This window comes from Drosophila subobscura, chromosome U (genome assembly GCF_008121235.1).
Source record: "Drosophila subobscura isolate 14011-0131.10 chromosome U, UCBerk_Dsub_1.0, whole genome shotgun sequence".
NCBI classification, from domain to species: Eukaryota; Metazoa; Arthropoda; class Insecta; order Diptera; family Drosophilidae; genus Drosophila; species Drosophila subobscura.
In genome coordinates this window covers 15,847,802-15,858,962 of record NC_048534.1, presented here as the reverse complement: position 1 = coordinate 15,858,962, position 11,161 = coordinate 15,847,802, and the positions used below count along the sequence as shown (strand labels likewise).

The following is an 11,161-nucleotide window of genomic DNA, read 5'->3' as shown; positions in this document are numbered from 1 at the left end:
GTGGTATATTTCATTTGCAGTTCTTTTCACGTAGCCAAACTTGGTCACACACCACATTTGTTTTGGCGTCACTTTGAATTTTGTAATTTAAAAGCAATTTTAGCAACCATGTCTAAGAACCAGCCAATTAGCAACGAGATGGAAATGGTGCTTCAGCAGGGAAACACGCTGATGCCAGATCTGCATATACGTCCCACCGATCTGGCCAATCCCACCGAGGCTTTCCTCACCAAAGTCTATGTTCAGTATTTGCGCTGCTTCGGACTACGGGCGGATCCACCATTTAATGTCGACAACGAGGGCACCGATACGTCGCGCGAGAAGCGCGTCTTCCTGGTCAAGCTGTGCCGGCAAGTGGAGCGAATAATGCAGATTACCTTTCCCAACAAGACGTACACGTACCTGGACATAATCAGGCCAGGTAAGCGGCTGAGCATCAAATCTAGAGATGATCTCTTAGTTCCTCTGCATCTCTTTAGCACCCAAGAAGACAATCAAAACACTGGACTTTCTGTTCAACTATTTGGCGTACTACAAGCTGTTCAAGCGTTCGGTTCTAGTGCCCGTCGAGGAGAGCATCAGAACGCGCGAGGCGCTCATCGCTGAAATCACATCCAAGCGGTGTCAGTTGGAGAATCGAAAGGAGAAGGCAGCCACTGTTAAGGTTGACATTGAAAACTGTCAGTTGGCCATAGACGAGTTGCGCGAGGAGCTGCCCAAGGCTCAGGCACAGTTGGCCAAACACAACAAGACATGCAACGAACAGAAATCGGCGCTGGATACGCTGGAGACTCAGCACACAGAGCTGACCAGTCAGATCAAGCACTGGGAGCAGCTGGTCGTAGAGGATGACCAGGTTCTCAACATAAAGAAGTAAGTTGTTGAAACATTTCCAAGAGCTTCAATTAATATCTCCTGTCTGCAGGCAAATCGAAAGTATGTCCCGAAACATAGAGAACTGCAAGGAAGAGTTGGCCGTGCAGGAGCAACTCTTCAACGATCATCGCAGCAAAATAGAAGCCAATCTGAATATGGTCATTGAGGTAGAGAAGGCCTTGGAGGTGCTGCCGGCCAGCTTGCTGGACGATTACAAGGAAAACCTCAAGCAGCAGGAGCTGATGGAGAAGCAGCTGCCCGCCCTGGAGGCCCAGAATCAGAAACTTCTCAACGAAATTGATGTCAACAAAACGGAGCTCCAGCAGTCCGCCGAGCAGTTACAAACACGCAAGGAGAAGTACGATGAGGAGTGCCAAAAGTTCCAGCAGCAAATCGATGTGCATAAGACCGCCCTGGAGGAGCAGAAAAGAGCCGAGGAAAAGCGATCCAAGAATTTGGAAATGTTGCAGCGACAAGTAGAAGAACAAGAGGCAATGGGCAAGGTGATTGAAGAGATGTTGGTAGCACTTGGTAAAAACTGAAAGGGTCCACTTAATATATTGATTTTATTCTAGATTTTTAACTGATCGTTTGCTCGTTTTGATGGTTAGGTACGAACGGGGGGAAATGGGTTGGCTTGGCTTGGCTGGATTATGTTTCCATTTTCTTGCTCTCCAGATGCGCCTTCAGCTGCTGGCTGAAGTCATCCTCCACGTTGTCGTCGTCCCAGTTGTCCTCCCACACGTTGAGCTCTTCCTCGTCGTCACCGACACGGAAATCTGCAAATGACAATTTGTTTTTTTTACAACTTCTGCTCCTCTGATTGGAAGCGGTCTGGTCTCACCTTCAGCGGGAAACTCTTCGAACTCGTCGTCTTCCTCGAGCAGACCCAAGTCCTCTCCCTTGTTGGTGGTCTCTTCCTTTTCTTTCTCCTTTTCCTTGTCGGGTGCAGACATTTTATAAATATTTCTCTTTACTTTTTTTAAGTTTTTGCAATTTTCTTGACGCTATTTTGATGCCGAGTCACTTGTAGGCAGTGTGACCGTGGAATTAGCAATACAATATACCGTCTTTTGCTCAGAAATATACCGTAAATATACTGTTGAAAAAAATATACCGTAGACTCAATTTCGACGTCAAAATATCGTCATTTATTATTGGCTGCTAATGTATTAATTATAGACTAGGCTTGAAAAGTGGCTGCTTTCATTACATATATTTTATCAACGAAACTTGCTGTTTGACTTTTGTAGCAAACAGACTTGCTTTTGTTGATGTTCTACTTTCTGAAAGGCATCGAACACGTGACTGCACATATATCGGTATTTTTGTGCGATAAACTGAACGAATGCGGCGGGTCCCGTTGAATCCAATAACACCAATAGCAAAAGCCACCGACATAGAGAACCCGAAAATAAGTTTTGTTTTTTATGATTTTTTTATTGTTTTATAACATTTTGACTTGTGGCTATTTGACTTTCAAGCTAAAAGGGTTATTGAGCATTTGGATTTTAAACTACATATAATTTAAACTGTTGTTCTTCGAGCAATGGCTGCTGCTGCTGTTGTTGGCTATTTTAAAACAATTAGAGCGAAAATTGATGTTACTTTAACATTTATAAATATATATGTACGTGTGTGTGTATTCTTTTATATATGTATGTTTCTGTTCTGGGTTTGCTGCATTTTTGTTTTTGATTTGTTGCATAGCGAACTTTCGTTAACGGGATTTTGTGCTGGCCAAAATGTAAGGAAAATCAAAAACCATTTCTCGTCTTTCCATCACTTAAAGTTAAAAATTTTGTATGCCAAAATATATATATATATTTGTATTGTACATATATATATAGTCATTTGTATCGTTTTGTTTTGTTTTAAGTATCTAATTTTACATTAATATAACTGGTAGTTCAACATTTAACATTTAGTTTTGCTGCGCTCTGCATCTACATAATTAAATAGTTTTTTTTTTCATTATTTCGCAATGTTTTTTGTGTGTTTTGTTTTTGATTTTGTGTAATGTTTTTGCTTGTTGTACAATATACTCGTATATGAGGAATAAAACACCATTACAATTGATTAGTTTATATTGTTGTTCAGTTTATCAGTTTTTGTTTGTGTGTGTTTCGGGCTGGCCATCTTCCACTTTTCCCTCTCTCTCTCTCTCTCGTAAACATTTATTATTCATCACAGATGCTCTACGCACAAATCAAATCAAAAATCGAATTGAATGCAATTATTATCATCATTTAACAATTTGTTACAAGCTCCAATTTGTGAGTTACATTTTTGACATGCTTCATAATTGCGTTTGCTAATTGGGTGTAAGTATGGGGGAAGAAGTACAGGGATATTCTATATATATCTATAGATGGGATTTTGATATCCCTAAAACAAGTGCGCCTGTCTGTCTGTTTGTGTTTCAAGTAGGGGGTTTTGATAGTTTATATTCTATGTATTGTAGTTTAAGGTTTATAAAGATATAATATGAAAGCTTTTTCTAGAAAAAGTGTTTGTTTGTATCACATATAGAGAGGAAGAGTGTTAAATATGTATTATTTCTTATGTTTTCTGCTTCATTTCGTTTCGGTTTGTGTGTAACAAAAAAAAAAACATATTTTCTTATGTCTGTTTGTTGCATCTTAAGTATTACATGGGGCGGTAGCGGGGGTAGTACATTTGTAGAGTGAAAAAATAATAAACAAACAGCTTAGCCTCAATAAAATGCATTCCAGTAAATACAACAAATATTTATATTGTTTCGTTCAAAGTAGAGCACCAATAAAGTTACGCTTAAACAATCAATAAAACATAAATAAACTGCGGTAAGTGGTTGGAGGGGGGTATACGATACGATAGTGGATAGTAGCAATAAATACAAAGAGTTAAAGTATAACAGCTAAAAAAATACATTATAAATACTTAGCATAGCTTATTTCATCATCGCTTCAAAGTGCTTGCTGTGTGTTTGCGTGTGGATCTGCTGTCTGGTTTATTCCTCTTACAATTGTTTGTATTTCTTTTTATATTGTTTTTAAAACGCTAGGCGTTCTCTAACGGATTTCTTTTGCGCTTACAAACTACATAAATACACATCGAACATCAAAAATATGAGACAGCATACATCCTATGTACATTATGTATGCATCTATATATATATATATAATATACTCGAATATGGATAATAAAGGATTTCTTTTCTTTTTTTCAAGACAACAAATTTTACTCGCGACGCGTTCGCTTGGGCCGCGAGGCGGCTATCGAGTCACCGCCTGGCGATGAGGCGCCCAGGGATGCTCCTGCCGCAGCGCCACCCACACCGCCCTCTGTGCCCGACGACGTTGATGATGATGCAATGGCCGTAATGGTGGCGGAGATGGTCGCCGCCGACTGCTTCTCGGCCACGCCGCGTACCTTCCGCGAGGCCACCGACTGTGCTGTGACCTGCAGCGATATGGCGTGCGTATTGAGCTTCTCGGCCAGCAGCAGATCCTTCAAGCCCTTCATCTTTTGACTGTACAACGCAATCACTGGACGCTTGAGCATTATCTCAAAGGGATCGTAGTCATCGGGTGCAGTCGCCTCTGGCTCTGGTTTAGCTTCTTTGTGCTGTGATTGGTTTTGGATATGGGTTTGGGTTTGGGTTTGCGTTTGGCCAGCTTGATGGCTTGCCTCACTAGTAACTGGCAACTGAATGGCAATGGAGTTGCTGCCGCTGCTGCCACTTCCTCCATTGCTAGTGGTTACTGATGCTGTGGTTGTTGTTGTTGTTTTTGTAGCCTCCTTCTCAGCATTGTGATGATTGTTGTTATTGCTATTGCTATTGTTGTTGTTATTGTGGGGCTCTGTGCTGTCCGCTTCCCCCACTGTTGTCTGCTGCTTTTGCTCGGCAAAAGGCTGACCACCGCCCTGAAGCAGAAAATCTGGATTAAGGATCTTCTCGCCACAAGCGGCGGTCAGATCAGCCAATGTTGTCGGCAGCTCCGAAGATTTTGTCTTCTATTTTGAGATGAAAAACATTAAAGACAAGTAAAGTAAGGGGTTGACCTCTGAACTCACCTCGTCCTTCTTTACCACTGTGTTGTTGTTACCCTCTAGAGCCTCTGCTGCAGCAGCAGCCGCAGCTGCCGCCGCCGCTTCTTTAGCCTCCAATGCGGCCGCTTGTGCCTGCTCAGCCTCCAGATCCTCGGGCAGCTTGATGACCACCTGCGAGCGTATATCGTAATCAAATTTGGTTATATTATTGACCAGCGGCTTGGCCCAGCCAATGTGCAGAATGGGCGTCAGGCTGTCCTCCTCCCACTGGCAGATGCCATCGTAGAAGCGCAGCAGATTGGCAAACACCTCCGCATCCCGCAGAATGCTGCGTGCCGAATGGCCCGAGCTCTCCGTTTTCATTACATAGGGAATCAGCTCGTTGGCAATGTCCAGCAGCTCCTTGTAGATCTCCTCGTCATCGCGGCACTGATACGTGTACAGGCGGATCACATCGGCGGCATTGGCCCAGGCGGCAAAGGCGTCGCGATACTTGAGCAGACGATTGTAGTAGTTGCCCTGATACGTGTACGGGTAGACATGATGGTTGCGGTAGTGCGTACGGGCCGAATCGATGGCCTCGCGGTAGAGCTGCTCGCACGTGATGCTGCCATGCGTCCGATGGATCTCCTCCAGTTCGCCGAGCGTGCCCAGGGCCATGGGATACCGCTTGAGGTGCCCCAGATCGTAGAGGAGCCACAGCAACTGCTGCTGCAGTTCGGCCACTTCCACGCAATCGCTGTTGGCCGTCAGTGAGATGTTGAGGGCCGCACAGATGGCGGCCACCTCCATGCCACGCTCGCAGACAACCGCCAGGCCGCCAAGATAGAGCCAAGAGCCCGATTCGATTCCAGGGCGTATATCCTGTCCACGCTTATCCTCGCTGCCCTTGCCGTGCCACGTCACCTCAATGGTCTCCACTCGTTTCTGGCCAAACACCACCCAAGCATGATCCTCGGAGATGGCCAAACGCACATCCTTGTAGCCCAAAAGTTGACAGCCAGCCACCACGGCCAGGGCCACACCGAAGCAGTCCAGCTTGTTGCCCGACAGATAGCTGTAGAGGTTCTGCAAGTGGGCGCGGTCCTTGTAGCTGCTGCGAATCAGCGAGTTCCATATAACGTCCGACACCTTCTTGATGATCTCGCGCGTGGCCTGGCGATGTGGCTTTGGCTTCTCCACCACCGACAATATTGTCTGGAACTTCTTGTACAGACCAGCAATCAGCTCGTGGGTCACCACCGGAAAGGGAACGCTGTTGCCCATGATCACATCGCTGCCGCCTGCCAAAAGAGGGGAGATCCGATTGATTAAGTTTTCTTGAATATTCAAAAGGTACGAAGGAAACCACTTAAAACGGAACATTTAAGGGTGAAATGACAGTGCGTTTCATTAACTAAAGACTATTTCGAGGGGTTTCAAGGATTTTCATTGTTTCTTTTCTTTATGGAGAAATTATGTTGAACCAATCGAAACATTATCGATAAATGTTAATTTAAAATTTAAATTATCATCTTTCTACTTTTTAAGGCTTTTTTATCGAATGAACATTTTTATTTATTATTTTATTTTTATTTTATTATTGTTTCTTCTTTTGGCCCTACACTTTTGAAACGCACTGTCTAATTTCGCGCACTGCTTCGTCTGAGGGTTAGACTTCCGTTTTAATTGGTTTCGACTAACGGTAAATGGGTACGCACCTGTCGCCGCCTGCGTCATGGCAGCGGCTGCAGCGGCCGCCTGAGACGCCGCTTCTCCCGTGGTCAGCGAGAGCTCGATGTAACCCACCACAATGGAGAGCAGGGTCAGATCGGGCTCAATGCCGGAGGTGAGGGCGCGACGAAATAGATTCACAACATCCGCGGTGGACTTGAGCGGAAAGAGGCTGGCGTCGATGATGCCATTGAGCGCCATGGGACTGGCGCTGGCGCTCCGCGTGACCGTTGACATTGTGCTGCCGAGGGGGGTGGGCGGGAGCTGTTGCTGCGCGTTGGTGTTGCCGAGGGGGAGGTAAATGCGAGTATTCCACACGAGATATTCCAACTGGCTCTGTTTCGATCTAGCCGCAGGCGCTGCTGCCTTTGAAATGACTCGAGGATCGGGAAGCGGCGACGGTTTCGGTATCGGATTGGGATTCCACTTGGTAGCTGTACAGCCAGCCAGCAGCCACTCTTTGTGGCTGCCACATTTGAGCGACCAACAAGTTGACAAACAACTTTTTTACTTTTCCACCTTGTGTCGTCGTGTCCGTGGGCCCTTGTACTTTTTCTCTCGCTTTTTTTTGTGCTTTTTTGTTTGTGTTTGCCTGTGTTTGCTCCTTTTCTGTACGTGTGTGTGCGGTTGTGCACTTTATTCCTGGCCTCTCTTCGCTCTTCTTCAGGTGTGCACTCCTTGTCTCTCTCGCTCTCGCTCTCTCTGTTCTCTTCTTGTGTGCAGTTATTTCTTACCTTCTGTTGGTATGCACTTATTCTTAACTTTAACTCTCCAGATATGCACCTTTATTCCATGCTTCTGTTCGTCTCCTCTTCCTCTTCTGCTGTGCAGTTATTCTGGAAGCAGGATTTTCGCTCACTTTATGCTGCCTGGCTTCCTTCACTTGCACTTATATGCAACAACAACTGGTTTGTTGCGTTGCATACTCATGTGTGTGTGCACTGGAAAAATATGTGTATATCCTGTCGTCGTCGTTTGACTGCTAGCTGTCCTTCGTTTTGCAGCCCACGTCATCAGAAATCGGCTTTTGGGCAGGTGATTTTTGTCGCGCTTGACATGCGTTTCGCTTGCTTATGACCTGCTCTTCTCTCCTCTCCACCTCTCTCTTCTTTTTTTTTTGGTTGGTTAATGCTTTACACCGCCACCCCCGCCCATAAGTAAGTTACACTTGACACGCAGTTTCTCAATTAAACCAGAAGAATATATGAATCCTACATGAAATCATTCAACATTTGCTTAATTATTAAAGCACACCCGATTTGCCGACAATTTATTTCGATTTAATTGCTTGTTTCGTTAAAGTGCGTAAATAAAAAATTCCGTTTATTGCGTTGTGTTTACCTTTTTGCAGCAGTGTGACCGCGGACCGAAATACCAAAATATACCATCTCCTTTTGTATATATACCTAATCCAACAGCAAATCTTAACTTTTCAAAAATGTAAAAAAAGCATGCAAAAGAGTGGATAAGTGTACCGGGAAATATGTTCATTTAAGGTTGACAATGTTCTAAATGTTTCTTTTAAAATAAACGCAACAGTCACAGAATTTGTTCCTGTTGGTTTTTAGCTTTTTTTGAATCTAGCTTGTATTTACTTCTAAATTCTGTCAGCACTGCACCAAAGGTGCTGGAAAGTGCCAAAAAAGCTGGTATATTTTGCTAATGCTGGTGTCTTTACTTGAGCCCTTTTCCAGTGGCGCTAGTGCATTTTTGGTATTTAAACAAAACAAAATTGTAAAAACAATGCCGGCATTTGCTAATTACCATTGCAAAACAACTATAGACTGCCAACAGGGAGCTGTGCGTGCGGTGCGCTATAATGGTGAGTTGATATATTCATTTAAAGGTCAACATTTAAAGTAACTATTTCCAGTTGATGGCTCGTACTGCTTGAGTTGCGGCTCCGACAAGAAGGTCAAACTTTGGAATCCTGCCACCGGACTGCTCCTAAAAACCTATGGCGGACATGCCGATGAGGTAACAGACGTGGCTGGCAGCTGTGATAGCAGCTACATTGTCTCTTCCAGCTTGGATAAGAGCATCATATACTGGGATGTCTCCACGGGAACACCGGTTCGCCGTCTGCGCTGTCATGCTGGTGGCGTTCGTTGCGTCTGCTTCAATGAGGACTCTTCCATTGCCATTTCTGGTGGCCGCGACAATGCCGTCATGTGCTGGGACATACGTACCCGCCGCCTAGATCCCGTCCAGGTCATGAAGGACGCTCGCGATTGCATCACCACAGTTCTGACAAACGAGAACAAGATCTATGCCGCCTCGCTGGACGGTTGCATACGGCATTACGATATTCGTGTGGGAGAGATGATCTGCGACAAGATCGGGGAGCCCATCACCTACCTGGCCAGAACGCAGGACGAACAGTGCCTGGTGGCGGGCTGTCAGGACAGTGTGGTGCGACTGATCGACTGCGAGACGGGCGGACTGCTGTCCGAATACAAAGGACACCAGGCGGATGACTACCACATAGAGTGCGGCATCTTAGCCAATGATGCGCACATTGTGGCCGGCTCCAGTGCCGGGGATGCCTACATCTGGGATCTGCTGGAGGGAAAGGTTTTGCAGAGGATACGCATAAGTATGATCATATGATCTTGATAAGTATCATTGATAATATCTGTGTTTTTCAGGTGACAATGGCGGAGTGGTTCATTCACTGGCAACGCATCCCAGCCGCTCGGAAGAGCTGCTGTTCGCCAGACGGCGGGACATGTACGTTTTCACCACAGACCTGCAGGTCGAGGAAGAGCAATTGTAGTGTTGGGTAACAGTTTAGGTTGACTTCCATTAGCAAAATAAGAAATTATTTGATGTTTCTCGCCTCTAAGTTTAAGTTCTTGTTTAAAATCGTAGAAGAATCGTAGTTTAATGCTAGGTCTGAATAGGATTAAGTCCATTCTAGTGATAGTTAATAAACAAAAGAATAAATAAATAACTGCAGTTGTTTTTTTGAGGGAAAAAGGAAAAACCATTTATTTGACATAATTCTTTGTATTTTTTAAGTTTTTTTGTTGTTGTTTTTTGTAGTTTTCTGTTTTTATAGAGCATGAATGTATGTAGTAATATGTTTTATGTATGATCTGGCTTATATACTCGTATGCTTCAATGTATTTTTTCGTTTTCTTGTTTAACGGTAAACGGGCCTGCATATTGTTTCCTTACGACACATTCCATCATATTTATCCCGAATGCCGGACACCTGTCCGAGCGGTATGTCTGTCTGCCTGTTTGTCTGCTGCTCTCTCTTCGATCATTCTCATACTCTCTCTCCTTGTGAGGGGAAGGGGGGCGGATGCGCGGGATGCCAAGCCGCCAGCGGTGGCTGGGCGCTAACTCCTCCGGACACTTGGTGTCGAAGCTGGCGAAGCTACCAGGGCGCGCAGCCTCGCAGCGGCTTAGCCAAAGAGAGGCAGCAGCAGCAGCAATGGCGACAGCTCGGCCCTACTCGCACAGGCGTGGGCATTCGCTTATGACTGGAGGATAAGTGGGGTTTTAGGGGTTAGGGTATTTAGGGCTTCTCGAAAGTGGGTTCTTGGCCCTTTTAACTCTGAACATTGTTGTACTTATGTACTAAAGCATATTAAATATGTATGCAAAGTATTTATTTATTCTTTTATGTATATATTTATATTTATATATACTCGTATATATATGTATGTGTGTTTTCTGTGTATTTTTTAGTAGTAATTTTATGTAATGTTCCGTTACTTATGTAGGTATGTATTATTTATATATGTTTATGGTTGTTTTATATGTATATAATTTATATATGTATATATATATATTTATATATAATATAGTTTATATAATAAACGATTTTCACTTTCTTTTTTTTTAGTTTTCTCTTTCGTTTGTTTTGTTTTTGTTTCTTCTTACGTTCGTTATTAAAGGGTTTTTTATGTTTTAGGCTTAATCTTTCGTTCTCGCTCGCTTACATAATTAGACTTAAACTTTTTTACACAAATATATCAACAAAAACTCAATAAGTTCCATTCAAAAAGTAATATGAATCCGTAAATAAGATAATAATTAAATTAAGAAATAATACAAGAAATAATTTAAAGAAAGGTTAAATTAATGCGATGGTTTTTATAGAGTTCAACACATTTGCTTCTCCCACACGATCGTAAAGCATGTGTTTTCTATATTTACGGGTATCCTATGTAGTATATACATACACCTTATAGATATATAGTATGCATGTATTTTATATATTTTATGTTTTGCTTTTTTTAATGCGATTTCTTGCTTAGTTTATTCCATTGATTTTACAATTTTTGCTTTCGTTTTCTCTCTCCAAACTTTCTTTATATCCTTTTCTTCGTTTCCTTTTCTTTTCTCTTTTTGCTATTTATTGTTTCTCTTGTGTTTCCGAGTTTATTTCTTAATTTTTTTATTAATAAATTATAATAAAAAAATTCATAAACTTTTATGTCTATTTTTTTGTTTGTTTTGTACTTTTGTTTGTTTCGTTATTCTGTTTTGTTGCTTCTGTGTTTTTGTTTGTAAATCAATTTGC

General features: G+C 43.1%; 4 protein-coding genes across 4 annotated transcripts; 2 read left to right on the top strand and 2 right to left on the bottom strand.

Moving 5' to 3' along the window:
* The first annotated feature begins 37 nt into the window (after positions 1-37).
* On the top strand, positions 38-1,459 carry LOC117900239 (rootletin). Its single transcript, XM_034810528.1, has 3 exons — positions 38-421; positions 480-873; positions 926-1,459. Exons 1-3 carry the CDS (start codon positions 109-111, stop codon positions 1,416-1,418), a joined length of 1,200 nt encoding a protein of 399 aa, XP_034666419.1. The 5' UTR covers positions 38-108; the 3' UTR covers positions 1,419-1,459.
* On the bottom strand, positions 1,424-1,908 carry LOC117900240 (probable 26S proteasome complex subunit sem1). The gene is made up of 2 exons (XM_034810529.1): positions 1,721-1,908; positions 1,424-1,655 (listed from the first exon to the last, which is right to left on the bottom strand). The coding sequence occupies exons 1-2, from the start codon at positions 1,830-1,832 to the stop codon at positions 1,528-1,530; spliced, it is 240 nt and encodes a 79-aa protein (XP_034666420.1). The 5' UTR covers positions 1,833-1,908; the 3' UTR covers positions 1,424-1,527.
* An 829-nt stretch (positions 1,909-2,737) lies between these two features.
* Positions 2,738-7,965, bottom strand: LOC117900238 (menin). Its single transcript, XM_034810527.1, has 3 exons — positions 6,612-7,965; positions 4,936-6,194; positions 2,738-4,875 (listed from the first exon to the last, which is right to left on the bottom strand). The coding sequence occupies exons 1-3, from the start codon at positions 6,859-6,861 to the stop codon at positions 4,099-4,101; spliced, it is 2,286 nt and encodes a 761-aa protein (XP_034666418.1). The 5' UTR covers positions 6,862-7,965; the 3' UTR covers positions 2,738-4,098.
* A 324-nt stretch (positions 7,966-8,289) lies between these two features.
* LOC117900243 (WD repeat domain-containing protein 83) lies at positions 8,290-9,577 on the top strand. The gene is made up of 3 exons (XM_034810531.1): positions 8,290-8,446; positions 8,498-9,220; positions 9,273-9,577. Exons 1-3 carry the CDS (start codon positions 8,368-8,370, stop codon positions 9,398-9,400), a joined length of 930 nt encoding a protein of 309 aa, XP_034666422.1. The 5' UTR covers positions 8,290-8,367; the 3' UTR covers positions 9,401-9,577.
* The last annotated feature ends 1,584 nt before the right edge of the window (positions 9,578-11,161 follow it).